At 48.5% G+C, this 20,473-nt stretch overlaps 1 protein-coding gene across 1 annotated transcript in view; it reads left to right on the top strand.

The window, feature by feature from the left end:
* The window catches only part of LOC105890643 (splicing factor SWAP), an 86,572-nt gene that overhangs the window by 26,270 nt on the left and 39,829 nt on the right, over positions 1-20,473 (top strand). The window contains exons 11-13 of the mRNA XM_012816708.3: positions 11,944-12,025; positions 12,481-12,747; positions 17,426-17,610. Of these exons, the coding sequence (XP_012672162.2) occupies positions 11,944-12,025; positions 12,481-12,747; positions 17,426-17,610 (534 nt within the window). The remainder of the gene's footprint in view (positions 1-11,943; positions 12,026-12,480; positions 12,748-17,425; positions 17,611-20,473) is intronic.

Below are 20,473 nucleotides of genomic sequence, written 5' to 3'. Positions count from 1 at the left end.
ATGCATCGATCTTTCGGTACATGAACACCTGCATTGAAACAGTCTCTTGGGCCTTGCATCTCCTTTTACTCTGGTTGTGTGACAGAAATGAGGTCACGTTCAATGATCTGTACTCAGATCGGTACACAGAATGTGTTTCTCTACCCGTGCTGTGAGTACAGCGGCATCCTTGCTCTGCTCATGTCCTCTTGCTTCGTTTCCTCTACCCCCCCTCTCTCTTTCTCTCCCCCCCTCTTCTCCACCACTCTGACTCATCCAACTCTTGCTTTCTCTGAGCTTCAGGGAATCCCTCCCTCTCTTTTCTCTGAGGAAAAACACCTTCTTCTTATCAGTCCCTCTCAGACGCTACCGGCTGGCTTCCCGATCCTCTTTCTCCCTTCCTCTCCGTCACAGTCACACATCCAGACACACACACACACACATATACACGCTTTCACACACAGTCAGTCATACTCACTCGCAGTCTAACTCTGTCCCGCAGCAATTCATTGTGCACACACACACACACACACACACTACTCTGTCATCACGTATGAAGCCCTAAAACTGTAGATCAGGGAAAGTGGACAAGGATATAGAGGGGAGAAAGCAAAAGGAGGCATGGTTTGAAGTCACTATAGCTTTACGTGTGCTCTTTCCGTCGGAAGGAATCAGAGAAATCAGCCTGTCTGTGTGAGAATGGATTGGAAGTGAAAGGAAAGAGCGAGCGAACAAGTTTAAAAGAGAAATTCAACAGCAGAGGAAAAACAGAGCGATCTTCAACAGCAGACATTCTAATGTGTGGGATTGTGGCATTTAGGGAAATTGGTGGGGAAAAGCAGAGGAAGGGCATTGTTTGGTCTCGGCGGGATACAAGTGCTGCTCTCGCCTGCCTGCCTGCCTGTGTGCTTATCTCGCTGCATTGCCGTCGTCGCCGATGCCGCCGTCGCGGACGTAATTTATTTCTCTGCCGAGCGGACGGGAGCGTTCCGGCTCAGCGCGCCACACTGCTCATGGTGATCCACTCACCTGTCCAGGGCCTCCCGACGGCTAATCTGGCCAATTTGCTAATTCATTCCACACGCCTCCAAACTTTAATTAGGCATCCGGCTCAATTAAGCACTATGTCAACAGAATAGCGATAATGCCTTCTGTCGACACTGCAAGGCCCTGGCCCGTGCAATCTGTCTCTATCTTACTCACACACACATACACACATACACACACACACACACACACACACACACACACCCACATTCTCTCATATATTTTCTTTCACAAACACACACATACTTACACTCACAGGCATGGCAAAATACCAGTGTTGGTGCACAGACGCCATGCTGGTCTTTGGTGTTTTTTGGCTCTTACTGAGGTGTGAGTTGTCTTTTGGAGTCCTGCGTCTCCCCACTGGCATTTCATCTCTCTCATTAGAATAGTTTGAGCAGTCGGTCAGCGGGTGGGTTGTGTTCAAGAGTAGTGGGTGGCGGGCAAGTGATTCTCTAGTTTCCCATGTGATGCTGTGAACCGGCTTACCATACATTGATTTATCTGTTTTTAAAAGTGCTGCGTGTGTTTTGGTTTTGTGTTTAGTTTTATTGTAGAAGCCATTGTCTTTGTCTTCTCAGAATTGGTCTCCGTTTATAAATAAAAGCTAGTCTGGGACTCTGGGGTCTTTCTGTTTTGGGATTCCAGTTGTTTTTTTGTTTTTTTTTGTTGCCTCTTGAGAAGACATTTATTTTGAGTGGTATGTTTGTGGAAAGGGTAGTTGTCATCGATTTGACCCCCCGTTTCGCCACACACATGCAGACACACCATCTCAATGCGCCATGGAAACAGCTACAAAGTGGTCACGAGGGCGGCAGGGAAAAGAGACCGCCTTTGTAGTCCCTCATGCCTAACTCCCTCAGGTTACCATCTCATGGGAAACCGCATTTTGAAAAGAACCCAGTGACTTGTCTGGATTGCCATGCAAAGTCAAATTAATCATCTTATAAAAGTAATTGATTATTGATTGACTCCTTAGTTGATTTAATGTTGTCGTTGAGTTTTGAGTTCCATACATGCTCTTTAACATCCGAATTTGTGGATTTTTCGGATGACAGCAGAGGCTTACTCATTTAGCTGTTCAATCTGATATTCTACTCTTCAGGCAGTTACCAGAGCCATCCCAGACAAATTCAATCTCTCTGACCAATAAATGGTTACATCATGGTACATAGCATAGCGGTTTCTATAGAAATTAGCTGAAGTTGGATCAAAATGATGTTCTCTTTCAGACACACGTCAGTATTGCAGAGTAATGGTGAGTTGATATAGGACATCATATTAATTGGAGTGCCTGAATGGAGGAACACAATAGCTACAAGGGATAATTCAATATCAAATCAACAGATTTTATAACATTGTCCTGACTGACCATCTTGGATTTAATAAATGTTGAGTCCAATGACATATTTACCTAAAGTATGAAAGAAATCCAAGGTGGTCAGTCGGGAGGCCTCTTCATTTCACATGAAATGACCCAAAGCCCGTTTTAAAAACTGAGCTGTTTGGACAATGGGGAGAAAAAAATCATTTTCATCGTGTTTTGAGCAGCTCAGTTTAAGAGTGAGGCTGATACGGAGGTCACCTACTTTGCTTATCTGGTATGCTGCTTTAACTGCTTTGTCTTCCACCACTCATTGGATACTGTTGTTAATTTGAGTGGCAGATAGCTTTTTTCTGAAACATGAAACATTACTAAAACTGAATGCACAAGGATTAACCGTTAATCATTAACGCCATTATTCTCCCTTCATGAAGTACAGCTATCGCTAACCACATATGCCTGGTTTGTGCCTCTCTCCGAGAGGGAGTAGTTAAACCTTTTTCACACTGCAGCCAGTGCCGTGACTTCATTCTGCAGAGATCCACAGAGGTTGTTGTACACACTCCCGATTCCCTGGTGGGCCGTTGAACGTTTCAGGATATTTGAAGGCAAGCGATTAGAGTGCCCTCAACGTTTAACAGGTCATAAAACTTTCCCCATAATGTAATTAAGGCTTTCTCCCGCCCGTCCTCTCTCTCTCTCTCTCTCTCTCTCTCTCTCTCTCTCTCTCTCTCTCTCTCTCTCTCTCTCTTTTTCTCCCTTTCACTTTGTGTCTGGGAAAGAAGCCTTCGTCTGCTAGGCCCATCAGTGGCATTGAGCCATTCAATTTCCCCTCCTTGGGGAGTCTTTCCCCCACAACTCAGCGAGGAACATGGTCGTTTCAGTGTGTGTGTAGAAAAAAAATCCTTCTCCCTCTCACCGGCTGGTTAAAATGGATCCCTGTATGATCTATCCAGATCAGTACCCTAAGTTTCATCTCCAGGATATTTGCCTCATTTATGAGTCCTTCACCTCGCTTTCATCCGGTGTGATATGAACCAGATCAAGGCCTGCTCCATCGATCACACCAGCGCCTGCATTGGAGACGTGTGCCACTGCTGCCGGTGCTGCCGGCGTCTCCGCGCCCGCAGAGTGGCGCTTGGTAATGGCCCAGCAGTGTCCCCTTTTTAAACTCCCATAGTCATGTAAACAAACAGCTGTTCACCATGGAAACCAGGCACTGGATGGTTATTGCTTTATTGCGTTCCGTAGGTGTCAGACAGCTGCCTCATTGCCATGTTCTCTTCTCAGCTTGGAGGGTAAACAAGACGTGGTAGGGGAAATGTTGTCAGGTGTCCAGGGTGTTTGAAGTTTTCATCTGTGGGTTGTGTCATTACTGGTGTGGTTATGTGTCATTAGTGATTCTGGTGTCAGTTCTAGAACAAATAGTGGGGGAGCCTGCCAGGCTGAACCGCAGACATCGTAAATCATCAATATCATTTACGCTCTCCCTTCTCCATTTCGTCAGTTTCTTCTTTTTCTCTCTCCTTTTTCTCTCTCCATCTCTCGGAGGCTTGTTTGATGGAGAGGGCCTCCGGAAATAAGAGATTGCCCTCGCGCAGAAAAGGAAAAGGCTTTCTGGCCCCCGTCAATGTTGAGTTAAAACCATTGCTCCCCCCCAACCTCCCTCTTTTGGGGGGGGGGGGGCTTTAATGAAAAAGCGGGAAGCTGGGAGCGCACTGCGACTGCGACTGCTTCCAGACCTCAAGGAGGCGGAGGAGCGGCAGCCTGACGCCTCTCTTAGGACTGGTTGGCGCGTTCGGGGGTCCGGTCATGGAAATGCTTAACATGCTTGCCGTGCGTTGTCGGCTTCAGTCAATCTCGATGCAAGCAGGTTAGACCTCCCCTCCCTCCTATAAGTGTAGGTGAGGTGAGATTGTGGAGGTGGCAGGGTTTTTTTTTTTTTTCTCTCCCAACGAATTGAAAACATTCTATTATTCTGAGGTTGAAAAAAAAAAAAAAGAGAAAAGAATAAAGAAACAACTTGTGATGTCTGGTTCACCGCGCGGCAGAAGTGTTGCCGTCACTCCACCCTGCCATTGTGTTAGATGTAGGCTGTCACCGGGTTGTATGCCTGTTTAATGTGTGACATTTCCTTCTCTTGTTTTGTATGGTGTCATGTCTCTCTGTCTCTGTCTGCACAGAACGCTGAGTCCGCAACTCTTTTCTTCTCATTTTTCTTTCTCCCTCCCATTTTCTTGCAGTCTCTCTGGAGTGTTTGGCCAGCTCTGGCTATCTTTTAGCTTCTCCTGAAGCCTGAAAGTTAATTTCTTGAACTTTGAGTTCTTTGAGTTCTCTCAAAGTTGGATAAAAAGCAACAGAATGATGCCAAGCTAAAACCCTAGCGCTAGAAATGAGAGCGGGTTTCAATCAAGGTTAGGTGATCACATCCACATACACATCAGATCATTGGGCAGGCAGCTTGAAATACTTTTGTTGTGTTGGAGTGAAATGTTTGGCTGAAGGCTGTTCTCAGAGCCAAAGGCCAAATCAGAATGAAAATCGTATAATAAAGATGTCCAACGATTTATAAAGATGTCCATACTCAAAGAGCAGACAACTTCTCAAATCTCTCTCTCTCTCTCTCTCTCTCTCTCTCGCTCTCTCTCTCTCTCTCTCTCTCTCTCTTTCCTTCTTTCTCTCTTTCCTTCTTTCTCTCTCTCTTTCTTTCCTTCTTTCTTTCTTTCTTTCTTTCTTTCTCTTTCTCGCTCTCGCTCTCGCTCGCTCTCTCCCTGGGCATGTGTGCGTGTGGTTGCTAAACATGAAGGTAGGTGGTCATCACTCGACACGATGGATGACCACAACCGAGGAAGCGGTTTGTCTTCCCATGTTTTATGGTGTGTATCCACTCTGTGTGTGTGTGTGTGTGTGTGTGCCTGCCTCAGTGTTAGACAGGACGGCAGTGCTCCCGGCGCCCGTGTGTGATTCCGCCGCGTCCCCTGAGGGCCGTCTCTGTGCAGCGGTGCTCGTGTGTGTGTGCGATCGCATTTCTGCCCTCCCTCCACACACACACATCAGACTACCAGCTTTTTTTTCTCCCCAGCCTTGTCACCGTTTAGCGTGATTCATCCTGCCTCCACATCACCCAGGCACGAGTGACTAGAAACCTCTCTCTCTCTCACTCACACTCACTCACTCACTCGCTCTCTCACACACACACACACACACACACACACACACACACACTAGAAACCTCTCTCTCTCTCTCTCTCTCACTCTCTCACTCTCTCACTCTCTCACTCACTCACTCACTCACTCACTCACTCACTCACTCACTCACTCACTCACTCACTCACTCACACATACTCTCTCTCTCTCTCTCTCACTCACACATACTCTCTCTCTCTCTCTCACTCACACATACTCTCTCTCTCAGCATATGGTATAGTCGAGGAACATTACCTAGGCCACCTAAATGAAGCATTTGTACGAATGCTAAGTCATTCACACATAGACCTGGTGTCAGAACTCGGCCTGCCTTGGCTTTGGTGACTAATTAGTGCTGAGAAACTCGACTCCTTGGACAAACAAAGACATCTCCTGCTCTCTCACGGTCAACTCACTCACTCACTCGCTTCCTTTCATTTCATCCCATCCCTCGCTTTCAGTGTCAGTGGCATTCAGCCACGGGCTTCTGTGGTCTTTGAAAAAACGCATTTGTCATATTCTGACGCGTACCTTTCCCTCGTCCTGTCACTCTCTTTCTTGGCATTTTCAATGGCACGCCAAAAAGGTGAGTTAAAAGGCTTCAGCTCTATGGTGCTTGAAGAGATAAACCCGATCCGCTCCCCTTCACAGGTCTCTCTCTCTCTGTGACACATCTCCTTGGTTCCCTCCTTCCTTCCTTCCCTCTTTCCCTCTGATCCCACATCTCTCCGTGGACACGGCAGCTGTTGGCTTCCTTGCCTGGCTGGGAGGGTCCCGATGGCAGCCTGGTGCTCGTCTGGCTGGGCATCAGGACTTCACGAACCACCACCACCACCATTTCCTCAGCAGCGCTGCCTCCCTCTATCTCTCTCTCTCTTTCTTTCTTTCTTTCTTTCTCTCTCCCTCTCCCTCTCTCTCCCTGTGCCAGCGCAGAAACCCCCAGCTCCCCGAGCCGCACAATTAGAGTGTCTAGCGTAGCCATGCTGTTCCAGCCCCCCTTTTGTCCGTCTGATTTGGGCCTTCTTAATGAGCTGTTGGCCCAGCGCTAAGTGGCTGTGTCATGTTATAAATAAATGTACACGCCTGTGTGTTGTTGGACCGCCAAATGCACTTCTTCAACTGCTGAGTGGCCGCCTATGGAGGGGAAGTTTTGTCCTTATGTAACTTGGTACTTTTTCTTTTCCTCCGTCGTTCAGTTTTAAAGTAGCACTCTTTGCCTCTACCTCTACTTCACCTTTCTCTTCCTCTTCCTCTTTCCTGCTACCCTTTCAGTTTTGTTCCTCCTCCTGTCCACTTTGCTCTGCTGCTCTTCAGTGTGATGATGGTTTTGTGCCCCCCCCCCCCCCTCCTATCCATTTTCTCTCTCCTTCTTTTTTCCCCCTTTTACCTCTTCCTCTCTCTCTTTTTTTCTTGTTCTTTTCCCACAGCCTTCAATACTCTGTCTTTTGCTCTCTGTCCTATGCACTTATCTTTTATTCTCATCTCACTATCTCTCTCTCTGCCTCTCTTGCTCTTGTTCACGTCTCTGCTATTCTCCTCACATCCCTTGTGAAGTCACTGTGGGCCGCATTCTGATGTTAGTGCTGCGCTGGGCCGTGCTCTGAGTGGTGTCTGGCTGATCTGAAATCAGCATCAGTCTCGCACACAGTACCTGAGCTTCTGAAGTCCCCAGAAAAAGCACTGGAAAAACATGACTATAAGGGCTTAATTGTGTGTGTGTGAGAATGATTGAGTGAGGGTGTCGTTGTATGGGGTGGAGGATATGTGAGCATGTGCAGTGTGTGGATGGTTCTGTGTATCTGTCCCACTCATTCATATATATATATATATATATATATACACACACACACACACACACACACACACACACACACACACACACACACACACACACACACAGTTTGACTAGTACCCGTGCGGTGTGGTACAGTGGGTGTTGATGTGGGGTAGGCAGGGGGCGCCTTGTGCAAGCGCAGCGCTAGCTAAGCCCCCTCGGAGCGCAGGGCTGGGCGTGTAAATAATCACACTGAGACCACAGGGCCTCCAGCCACACATTCGCCATGATGAGTTTATACAGCACGCCTGGATTAACCAATTCAGCGCAGCACCTCTGGATCTTTGATTTGAACACCGAATGTGTACTCGCTCACTCTCATCCTCTTATCCTCTCCCTCGAGCCCTCTTTCTCGTTGTCTTTCGGTATTTTCACTGATTCACACTCCCTTTTTCCCCCTCTCATTTATTCCCAAAAATGCTTTGTAGGCATGAATTTCCATACACATTGCCAAAGTGGCAGCCCTCTCCAAAGTAACGTCATCAATAACCTCAACTCCTTTCAGCCCAGTGTGAAGGATCATTCCATTCATTATGTCCAAACGCATGGATCACACTGCTTGAAGCACCAGGCCATATTTTCATTAATGTGATCATTTCTTCACTTCCAAAGCTTTTTGTTTCACCGTGCGTGTGAAATATTTAATTGTTGTTTATTGTTGATATGTTGTCTTCTACTTCCTTGTGTTCTGTACTTCACTAGATCTCTCTTATGGCGCTTTGCTTTCTATGTTTTCGTCCAATCGGCTTGTGCTTGCCTCGCTTGTGACTCCCAAATGACTAAATGTAAATGCACGGGGCCTTAAGTTTGACAAGCCCTGTAGCTGCATTTAGGCTTGCGGTTCCATTCCATTCCGGTTCCTTGCTCGCCCATTACTTTACCTTCAGGGTGGCACTGAATGGCACCACAGGAGGCGAGGCGTAGTGCGTAGCGAGACTCCAGACAGGGATAATTGGAGGCCTTTGTGAGAGGACGTCAGTGCTGTTACACTTTCAGCAGACTGAGCTCTTCCTTTGAGCAGTTAATGGGCTTATCACTGCTGGGTAGCTGCTCCTGGTAAACTCCAGCGGGGCAGAGGTGCGTTGTGAGTAAGCCCTTAAGAGCTGCAGGTTGTCTTTTTCTTTAGCCACAAACTGACTTCACCTGTGCACAGTTGGCGGTGGAGATCAAGTCCAGAAGACGAGTATGATGTGCAGTTCGCCCCTTTTATTGTTCTTTTTGGAAATTTGGAGGGCATTGTGCTCCTCTTCCGGTGACGTCACTGGCAGCCGCGGGGCGAGTGGGCCCAGTCCTGAACGAAACGCTGCTGCTGCTGCTGCTGCCGCCTCTGCCGTTGTCTCCGCTGCTGCTGCTGCTGCTGCTGCTGCTGCCGCCTCTGCCGTTGTCTCCGCTGCTTGCCCTTGAGTCGGGACTAGAGGTGATGCGCCCAAATGGAAATGGATGTGCTAACCCTGCCATCTGTGCAGAGGGGCCAAAAAGAACGCTCTGCTCCTACCTGGGAGAGAGAGAGAGAGAGCGAGAGAGAGACGGAGAGTTTGTGTGTGTGTGTGTGTGTGTGTGTGTGCCTGTGTGTGAGCGAGTAAGCAAGCGAGCGCCCTGCACGTGCCTATGAAGCATGCTGTGTGCCATATGACTGGCTGTAATGAAGAAGCTAATGATGTGAAAACACAGCTCTGTGCTTAATCTTCTGAACAATTCACTGACAAATACTGTCACACTCGTTACACACACACTCACGCACACACGTGCACACACACACACACACACACACGTGCAAGCACACACCACATTTCATTTCGAAAAGGGTATGTATGTGAAAGTGCATGCAATCATACACAACACACCTAGATTATTTAGATTTACCATTCAGAGTGCATGCATGTGTATATATAATTTATCCTGCATATCAGCGTCCTTTTGTGTGAGTGTATTCACCTTCACATGCATACTCCATTTCTGCCTGAGATGATTTCTGGGTGCATGTGGCTTCCTGTGTTCTGATCAAATGAAAACAGTCCATTTATCAGCTTCATGCTTGGTCTGTATGGTGCTTCCTCTCAATGTCAGTCTCTGCATCATATATCTCTGTGTGTATGTGCTCTGTAGAATGGTGTTGCGTGAGGAGTGCCATTGCGTAGGATAAGGCGGCTTTAATACTCAGTGAACCAGACATAAAGGAAACATGCATAATACAGCAAAAAGCAGTAAAGACATCTCTAGCTAAACCTAATCTGGCATTTGCTATGAAGGGTGTGTCGAGGAACGACAGGCCTGTTTGTGTTGGTGTGTGTGTGTGTGTGTGTGCGTTATGTCTGTGTTCTTGTGTAATTTTCTGCCTAATGGTGCAAACCCATGACACCGTTACGAGCGACGCGATATTCTAATCCCATGCATTTCAACGGGATCCAATCCATTGTGACGTAGACCACCGTTTTGGGCGACGCGACCGATAAAAGTTGGAGCGATTTTTCCAGGCAGCGGCCAATCAGATTGTTTGGTGTCATCTCTGAAAATGCTATTTCCACATGCTACAACACGCCCACTCAAAGCGATGGAAGCGTATCGCGTCGCTGTCATGGGTTTGCACCGTTAGCGCACACACGCAGAGCACATTAAACATGAACCAAAACACCACACAGGCCTCATTATAACTGCCTAGAGATGAACTTGGCCAAAGCCTAAGATCTCTTCCCCCTCTCCTCTCTGAAGAAGCCCACCCTTCATTATGCACAGCAGGTAGCACATCTCCTCCTATGTTGGGGTCAGGCAGGGGTGGGGTGGTGGGTAGAGGTAGCGCGTGTGTAATCATCTCCCTCGTCAGTCCCTGGCACTTCGTCTCATTTCTACAGTGACCGGGATCAGATGTAATCTGCAACCCTGTGTCCCCTTCCACTCAGGAGCAGAGCGCCCCCCCTCGTTCCTCCTCCATGTCACCCCATTCCTCTCTGCAGTTAAAGGAACCTGACAGAACTGTACAATGTTGGAAGACGTCCACTAGCCACCAGAAACGTTATAGCTACCAGATATATTTTTCATAAAATTTCTTTATAGTCTCTTTTTTTTCATCTGTCTGCCTCGCTTTCTTTCGAACTGTTCATTTTCACTCTTGTCTTTTCCCTCCTCTCGCCCTCCCCTCTCAATCACAGTTAGATATCATTTAAGGGCTTGCAGCGAGAAATGCTGCTACAGAATTACAGAAATGCCCCCAGAATGGAATGTGTGCCCTTGAGGCTTCCTTTATCTGTAGAATGTGATGCATGAATCGACATTCTCTCGGCCTAATCAGTGAATTAATTAAATTGTTTTGCGACAAATGGATAATTTTATTATATGCAGTTCACTTTATGTACTGGTAAAAAGAACACCCTAGTAAAGGCCAAAAGTGCCCTTGTCAATTAAATCCAGGAGGCTTCTTACGCCTTTGATAAGAAAAGTTCATTTCTGACACTGTTTTCCGTGTCTGTTTTGGTCGTGCCAATTTAATACTTCCTCCAATCTCAGTCTTCAGCCTTCCCTCTCTGCATTGCAGACAGTACACTTTGCATTGCTCTGTCTTTCCTTTATCATGCGGTTTCCTTGCCAGGAATCTGGAGGGAGCTTGCTGAAGCCCTCAGAATAGATTACAACATAACCAACGCGTTTGCGATGTTCCTCTATTTTGGAACACAAACGAAGGAACAAAAGTGAAAAGAATCTGGCCACACAGAGAGAAAGAGAGAAAGAGAGTGTGTGCGTTTCCCCAAACTCACCCAAGTTTGCTGCACTCTGCCAGAGTCAGGAGAGTCAGCCTGGAGTCCCTGGGGGAAGACTGGCAGCAGATACTGCTGGGGGGGGGGGGGGGTGTCCCGCTGGGTCCATCACAGAGGAAGCCGGCGCTGAGATGCCGTGGTTTGCGGGCGGGTTGATGGGCCCCTTGAGGGTTACGCTTGCTGTCAGGGTTGCTGGATGGATGGCACTGCCTGCTGCTGTGATGTTCCATTGTTCTCTTGAGAAAGCGTGCCAGAGTCGGCCCGGAACATTCCGGTGATTTTTCTCCCCTCATCCAAGTCTTGGAAAGATGAATGTCGCTGCAGTATGGCTTAAATGAGCCTTGCAGAGCGACCTGTAAGAGAGAGGGAGAGATGGAGGAGAGAAGGTGAGGTAGAGGGTAAGAAATGTCACCCAGTTAAGTCCAGGGGTTTAGGCCAGGCCTGAACTCGCTCTGACTGACTGATAGTGTCAAGGGGTCATCACACTACAAGCAAGGGGCTTCTTATCAAGAGTAGTTGGGAATCCAATGGGACACATGAAAAGTATCAGCCCTAAGCCATGGGACGACCTGCCCTGCAACTGTCTCTTTCATTCTCATCCATCTTTTCTTTCCACTCTTGTTTTCCTGGGGGTGGAAACTGAAAGGTCACAGAGACACTTAGTTCAGTGCCACTCCTCCAGATCTGTGCCATGCAGACGTGTGTGTGTGTGTCAGAGAGAGACGGCAAGGTGAAGAGGGACTTGCATTTGTCTAAACCTGAAGTGGATTGATTTATTTGTCTCACGTCTCCTTTCTCCTTCTTTCTCTTTCTTCTTCCGTCAGGATGGGTCACAGGCGCCGGAGACGGACACTTCAACTAACGGCTCCCCTGACAATCCCCCTGACGAGGGCAGACTAATTAAAGGTAAGCACTGTGGAGCGGAGACGACGTCCCAGCTGCCCTTGGGGGTGTGACACCACCCACCTGCACCTCCACAGGGCTGACTGATCGTTCCACCCCCACCCTTCCCCTCCTAACCAAGCGGTCCTACCTGTCCCCTTCTGCTCTGTCAGGTGGGTGGGGTTGCAGCGGGGGGGGGATTGATCACCGTCCCTGCTGGGTCATTTGTGTAGGATGTCTAGCTGACGGTGTCTCCTTTTTTAAATTCTCACTTTGATGGCTGCAGTTAATCTTGCTGAGGGATGTTGCCACTGTTTGTTTCTGAGGGCGTTATGAAGGGCTGTGTGAAGCTCTCCCTGCGCCTTTCTGGAGGAAGCAAACACATTTCATGAAATGAAACCCCTAGTGATGTTTACTCTGTCTGTAATTCTCTCGTCACATCCTCTTTGCCTTTCCCCTGCTTTTTCCCCTGCACCCAGCATCCTTTGCACCCATCTCCTTCGCCATCAAGGCCAAGGAGAACGACATGTTGCCGCTGGAGAAGAACCGGGTGCGCCTGGACGACGACTCGGACGAGGAGCGTGCCGCGGACGATGCGGCCGAAGGGGGTGCGGCGGGAGGGGGTGCATCAGCCACCACCGGCGGGATCGCCGCGGCAACACAGATGCCCAAGGATCCTGCCACAGCCCTGCCACCAGAGGAGAAGAAGCCCACGCTCACACTGGAGGAGCTGGAGGCCAAACAAGGTACCGCACCCTCAGCACCCGACAGCCCAATCAACAGACAGGGCTCTGCAGAGCCCTTTTAAAACCTTTAACTTCAGCACAGGTTGAGACTGTCTCCTCTCTCTTGCTGTTGTTCACCAATGTCGAAGGGAACCGTGTCTTTGGGGGGCCTTAATTGGAGGCATTTGCATGGAGAGAATGAAAAGGTTAGCCATTAAAAAGAAAAAACCACGCAAGCGCAGCCTGCAACCTGTTTTCCTCTGTCCCTAGAAGCTCAATAAAGGCGCTCCCCTTTCCTCGTCTGCCGAGCGAGAGAAGTTCAAAGCCTCCGGAGCGCACCGGGTCCCCCACCACACTTAATAACTACCTGTCACCTAGAGAAACAGAAATAAATAAAACAATGGCTCCACCGTCCTCATTGTTCTCCTGTAATTTCCCCACCGCTAGCCCACAAGTTGGGCAGCAACTTTTCAAGGCCAGCGTTGAGAAATCAGCCGCTCGAGTTCAGCTGAGGTGTAACTCGCCGAAGTTCTTAATGAGGAGCAGTCGACACATCCTATGGATTTCTTGCTGTAGTGGATGAGGAAGTGGAGAGAAAATGAGAGAAAAGGGCTTTCCTGCAACGCTGCAAAACTGCACCCACTGAATGAAATGAGCCCATTAGCTTGTCAAGTGTCCTTTTCCTCAAAAGCCTGTCTTTCTTATATTCGCTATGACAGGGTGGAAAGCTTGCACAATATTTGCTGTTTTTTAGTCAATTTAAAAACCAGCTCATCTAAAAAAAAAAAAACATAGCAGTTGCATCATTCTCGCTAATGCTCAGACACTTATCTTGTACTCTAATAGTGCCATTAGAGTAGCTTCATTAAAATGCCGTTTTGCTAAGCTAGTTGTTATTTAGGCAATGAATCACAAAGCTGTCGAAAGACAAAAAAAAAAGACAAGAGAGAAAAGTCCCAGACAAGACTCTAATAATCCTCTTCTGAGGACCTGTCCCCAAAAGTGGCAAAGTGGCCCTCCCTGAGACGGTGTAGCTGCGGTTTGGACAGCTTGAGCCTAAATGTCAACACAAGGCTGTCTGCTCAGCACCGTGTGCAGGGCCAGGGACAGTGGCAGCTGACCAACCAGAATCATTTGGTGGTAAACTCAAAAGCTGTTTGAACAGCCTGAGGGATCTAAAGGAGTGCGTGTACATACATTTACTAAGAAAGTGCTCTGTTTTAGGAGAGGTCCTTGATCAGAAATGTGTGTGTGTGTGAGGGAGAGAGAATGAGAACATGTGAGCTTGGAGGTGTGTGTGTGTGTGTGTGTGTGTGTGTGTGTGTGTGTGTGTGTGTGTGTGTGTGTGTGTGTGTGTGTGTGTGTGTGTGTGTGTGTGTGTGTGTGTGTGTGTGTGTGTGTGTGTGTGTGTGTGTTGTGCGCAGTGCCGTATGAGTCCTCCTACGCTAGCTGGCTCAGCAGTGGTGTTGATTAGGTGGGTGTCAATCAGAGCAGCAGCAGGAGCGCGGAGGACGGCACTCAATCAAACCCACTGACTGAAGGAAATGGCCTGGAGCGCTGTGTGCGTGCGTGCGTGTGTGTGTCTGTCGGTCTGTCTGTCTCTGTGTGTGTGTGTGTCTGTCTGTCTGTCTGTCTGTCTGTCTGTCTGTCTGTGTGTCTGTCTCTGTGTGTGTGTCTGTCTGTCTCTGTGTGTGTGTCTGTCTGTGTCTGTCTCTGTGTCTGTCTCTGTGTGTGTGTTTCTGTGTGCAAAATCTGTTCTTTGTTTGGCTCTGGTTTCGTCTATGTGCGCATTGTTTCTTTGGTGTTTGCCTCCACGTTTGCTCCGCATGTGTTTCTGTTGTCTCTGGATGTCTGCAGAAGGACTGGACACAGCCTTAATATTGCAGACGCTAAGAAACAAAATGCTCATGTCCGAAGCCCCACACGCCGCCCACGGGTGTAGGAGAGGCATTGATCATTCCCCGAAAGTAAACAAAATGTATTGACTGAAAAGGGACAGCTACAGCACTCAACCAGCCCCCAAGTCTGCCACAACAAGGCACTCCTGGTTAAACACGGCACTGAGCTTATAACACATGTTTGAGTTTGTGTGTGTGTGTCTAATTGCAGTCAGTGTATGTGTGGAGGTATTTCAAGCTAAGTTAAGGTTCCAGGCACCACGGCCCGGATCTGCCTCTGTCAGTCTGCGGCCTCCTGCAGGTGGAGTTGGTGCAGGTGTCCCGAATATCAGTAGTTACTTCCTGGTTTGGAGCTTTAAAAAGTACTGACTTTACTTAACCTCAGTTGTTAAATCGATCATCTTTAATAAATATATTTTTGGTTATTGCAATCCACTTGTGAACTCCCCTTCCACGTTTTTTATATATAATATTCGACGTGCCTAGAGCCAGGCATTTGTTACATGAGTTATTGTTGGGAAAACGTGTGTGTGTGTGTGTGAGAGAGAGAGACTGCTGTGCTGCCGTCATCATACATCACTCGAACAGTGGAGCTCAAGCTTTGGTCATTCACTACTGCCATGTGTAAAGGGACACGCTTCAGTGAAGCGCCTGCTGCAAGGCCACTGTCGAATACACTAACCATTTGAAGAACTGAAAGGAGGACAACACCAACGATTACACAGAAAGTCAAAACGAAGCGACAGTGTGGGAAATATCAATGCGCGGGGGGGGGGCATTGTACATTGCACATTGCACTACGGTTGTTTTTTCTCTCAAAGCAAGGTCTCAAAAGATTGTGCATAAACTCGCGCAAGCGTGTGAAAAGAAGAGCACCCACACAGTTCCACTACTCCGGAGGCACTGGGGGCGGAGGCACGAGGTCCTTGGGTCTGTGCTGAATGATGAGTATGAAAGAGATGATGATCATCGCCATAATTCCCGCGCAGACCAGTGGGCTAGCGATTTAGAACAGCGAGGGGCGTTGATAGCGGCTTTGCCTGCTCTGACCTGTGAAGGTAGATTAATACAATGGGCTGGCTAATTTGCTGCTGCGGCGGCCCCACAGGGACGAGGCGAACGGAGCGGAGTTAGAGGCGCGTCAGCAGCAGCCTCCCCTCCCGCTGGATGAATGGGGCTTAATGAGGACGCCGAGGATCGTACTGTTCGTTGACGCCGTTGTTCACCCACGCGCCTCCCCAGGAAACGGGCAAATGCAGAGCGTGGTCAGCAACATGGTTTTTTGCCCCCTGGTTTTTTTAAGTTGATGAAGCGGTTTTCAAGTGGCTTGAAGAAAAAACGAAAACAGGCCTGTTTGTCGACAAACCTACTCATTAACACCAAGAGGCAGTAGAGAGAACAAATAAGGAATTAAACACTCCCTTTCTTCCCTGCTCCTTCCACACACCCACCCACACACACACACATAGTGAGAGAAGAAGAGTCACCAGTCAGAGTTAGTTTGTTTTCAGGGGCTGTTTCAGAAACAGACAGGCTGGTCAGACCATACTCATCAAGGACCGGAACAAATCAAAGAGGCATGGTGCATCCCAGTAGTCTCTCTCTCTCTCTCTCTCTGTCTCTCTCTGTCTCATTGTTTTGGGCTCATTTTTTTTCTTTTCTTTTTCTCCCCTATAACTCTCTCATTTTCTTTGTCTTATGCTTGCTGTTTTTTCCCCCCACTGTGCTGTGCTTTTTCTCACACTTGAACGCACACACCCTGCACCTCAAACACACACACACACACACACACACACACACACACACACACACACACACCCAGCTCAATTTTTAGTTCCATTCAGCAGTGCTTTATCTGTGTGGCTGTCAGAAAAACAATATTGACTTTCTCTGCCCATATCCCTCTCACTCACTCACACAGACTTTCTCTCTCTCTCTCTCTCTCTCTCTCTCTCTCTCTCTCTCTCTCTCTCTCTCTCTCTCTCTCTCTCTGCATGCGTCCCCCCCTCTCCTCCTTCTCCTCCTCCTCTTGACTGAGCAGTAGGAGTCCAGCTCCGTTGCCTTCACTCCCCTGCTCCCTGTGATGCCTCCTGTAGGCAGGCCTACCGTTAGTATTCCGAGTCCGGATGACGCAGATCGTACTCCTCTCTCCCGGTCTTGTGTAACTTTTAAAAGACCTGTTTCAAAAGTTCAGCGCTCACCTTACCCTCAGCGGCTAAATTGAATCCGTACCTCTCTCACAGTTGACGCCACTCTTCCGCGCTACCCTTGCTCCGGCTAAATTAAACCAAAGCCTTTTTTCCGAGCCGAAATGCTCTGATGTCACAGCGGCCCTCTCCACGTACTCCACGCACTCCACCGCAAGAGCGTTTCACATATAGAGGCACTCGTGTCCGTATAGGATCCCCTCCTGCGTCTCTGAGATGCTTCACTCTGCTGCACTTTAAGAATGCTAAGTCTGAAGTATGCTTGAGTTCCACACTGCACTCTGGAGTCAGCGTGTGTCTGTGGCTCGTCCTTCCCTGTGTGCATCCACTTTATTTGATGGAAGAGCCAGCGACTCCTAGACGTGTGTGTGTGTGTGAGTGAGTGAGTGAGTGAGAGAGATGTCTCTTAATTCTTTGTGCTTTTGTTGGTCTGTAACAGTGAGTGCTTCTCTGATTCTGTGTGTGCGTGTGACGTCTTTTCATTCTTATGCCTTTGTTGATGTGCACATAAGATGTAACTCTCAATTCCTTCTCTTTTTCTGTGTGTGTGTGTGTGTGTGTGTGTGTGTGTGTGTGTGTGTGTGTGTGTTACAGCCAAGCAGAAGCTGGAGGCGCGTCTGGCAGCAGCAGCTCGGGAGAAGCTGGCTCAGGCCTCCAAGGAGTCCAAGGAGAAGCAGCTGCAGGCTGAGCGCAAGAGGAAAGCCGCTCTCTTCCTGCAGACGCTCCGCGGCCCAGACGCAGACGGCAGACGGCCCGAGGAGCCAGCCGCACTCCCTGAGGTGGGTTTCTGTGTGTGTGTGTGTGTGCAACTTTGAGAATTGGTTGCTGTCTGTGTTTGGTTTGGATTTGTGTTGGTTGGTGTGTGTGTGTGGGGGTGCGCGGGCGTGCTACTTTGAGCATGTGTTTTAACTGTGTGTTTAAATTGGGTCTGTGTCTGTGATTTTGTCAGTTAAGGAATATATGTCTAAGTGGATTTGAATGATGCTAATGTGTATGAGCGTACGTGCATTTTCACAGTGCACACATACCTGCAGACTTATAGGTGCCTTATAGCGCCTCTCAAGCATGAAGTGAAATGTTTATCCTCCTTTTAGAGAACTGCTCTGCAGTCAGTTTTAGTCAGCTGCTCTGCAGTCAGTTTGTCTAATGCACTGGAACCAGTCACAGTGTCCCTGAAGTGCCAACCTGGACCATGTGACTCTGAGGCTTAACACAGAACAATATTATCTAACACACACACACACACACACACACACACACACACACACACACACACACTGTCTGCCAAAGCATTGTGACTCACTTCTATCAGTTTATTTGCCTGAAAGGTGATCTCCCATAACAACAGGGCTTGTTTGCCAGACATAGCCTCTTAGCGGCGACATAATGGATCATTAATTGAAGTGTGATTTTCCTCAGTACCGAGATTTTCTTGGCTGTTTTTGTGCCAAGATGGAGGCCAGCGTTTTTTTTAAATGAAGTTACATTATTGATTCTGCAGAGAATAGAGAGTTCCGGATTCCTACCAGCACATCATCAGCGATAACTGTCTGTCAGAATTGCTTTCTTTCTGGGATGCACATTGATCTGTATGTATATTGGTGCGTGTGTGTGTCTGTCTGTATGTGCGTGTGTGTGTGTCTGTCTGTGTGTGTGTGGGTGCGCTTACCCTGAGGAGCAGTAGCAGACAGTGTGCCTCAGCAGAGAGAATGTTAGCAGCTATCCTTCTGGACCTGGGAGACGTGCAAAGCTTAATTGGTGGAACTGACTGTAATAAGGGCTCCAAGGCTGTCTTTCAGTCTGTCTGTGTGTGTGTGTGTGTGTGTGTCTATGTCTTAGTGTGTATGGAAATGTATGTATTTACAAAAATAGGAGTTGAATGCCTCTGGGAGACCCTCAAGGCAGAAGAGCATCAATCTCACAGGACTGTGTCTGGGGGCCGTCAGATCTCTGCTTTGGTGCACAAACCCACACCACACCAGTGCCAATGAGGAAAGTAGCACTTAAATAAGCTTGGAAATGAAGCCATGCATGTGGTCTTGGTTTCTTTTAAAGCAACTTTGTCCTAAGAGAAATGACTGTGCTTTGATTAGTGCATGTTGTAGCAGAGATTGTGTGTGGTCCTCAGACACACACGAGCACACACGAGCACACACACACAACACACACAACACACACAACACACAGGCATTCACAGGATGTTCCCCCAGGGTCATCCATGTGAATAAGATGGCTGCCTTGTTGTGGTCAGCAGTGTCTGTGTGTTGCTTGAGCCTGCAATGAGAGGTAGGGGTTGGGAGCATTCTTCAGAGCATCTTCCTGTCGCACTTTGTCCCTCTCTCTCCCTCTCCTTCTCTGTCTCTCTCTCTCACACTTTCTCTCTCTCTCTCTCTCTCTCTCTCTCTCTCTCTCCCTCTCCTCGTTCTCTCTCTCTCTCTTTCTCTCTCTCGGCTGGCTCTTCGCTGTTCCGGTCTCCTTAGCCCCGCTCCACATTAATGAGGTCAATGGAGTGTGAAATGGTGAGGAGAGGCAGGCCCCCACAGGGCTCACACCTGAGCAGACACTAGTACCTGTAACCAGCCCGGGCCCGCTGCCGCTCCGCCCCTGAGGTGAACATCAGGCCTCAGCTGGCGCCCACATTAATATTAATAGACACCCACGCCAGAGCCCGAATTAAATGCAAGGTCCCAACCAGCGATGATTTGACATCCTTGCAAAGAGTGTACTTGCCGGGAAAAGTTGAAGCCAGAATTAGCTGATGTCATGTTCTGCGGAACTTCAGCATTGACTCGAGTGTTTAGCAAGGCAAGGGGTCGGAGTTCTATACTGCTCGACTCCTGTCGCTGTTTCTCTCTCTCTGTACCAGAGTAAAGGACTGCAACCATCAGGAAATTTATTGTATTATTGCTCTGTTCTTTCTTTGCGTGGTACAGTTGTATCAGACTTACTGATGGGTACAGTTTAAGATCATTAAAAGAAGATTTGTTTGGCCCCTGGTCTATGCGAGTAAGGATGGCTAGGTCCCAGGTTGGAGCCCAGGCGTGCTGCTTTACAGTGCTGTGCTCCCTCCACCAGCTGGAGACCTCCAGAAGGGAAGCCCATGCTTGCCCAGGAGTAGCCCCTTGGCAGGTCCCTTCGCCTTGCCTGCTCTTCATTTTGCATATGTGCCTCTGCTGCTGCCATCCACTAAGTGGCTCGGGCCTCTCTCCGTTGATGTAACACTACAAGGCTCTGTTACTCCTGGCTTTGCCACCTTCATGTCTATCTTTAGAGCAATCGCTTTTCCCAAGAGTGAGGGGACCCCCCTCCCATCCCCCTTTTTTCTACCCCATGAGTCAGCAACATTGTTGAACAGAAACACTAATGATTTAGGGAGGCTGGGAGTGGTGTTTCATTATCAATTTTCCAGTGCGATAATTGAAGCTGCCACAGAAGGGGGCCTGATGGGCGAGGCTAGATGCTACGTTTGGTCCTGTTTTGGAGGAAGGGGCACAACTCATGGCATTGAGGATGATTCAGGGGGGGGAAGAAACAATGCTGAGGGGAACAGTAACACGCCCCTGCCCTCCTGGAGCTGAAGGGATGAAGAGGGGGAGAAAAGGGAGTGCACCAGCAGAATGGAGCCCCAAGAAAGGTATTACT

The sequence above is a fragment of the Clupea harengus genome, chromosome 12 (genome assembly GCF_900700415.2).
Source record: "Clupea harengus chromosome 12, Ch_v2.0.2, whole genome shotgun sequence".
In the NCBI taxonomy this organism is placed as follows: domain Eukaryota; kingdom Metazoa; phylum Chordata; class Actinopteri; order Clupeiformes; family Clupeidae; genus Clupea; species Clupea harengus.
This window is presented reverse-complemented; position numbering and strand designations above follow the sequence as displayed.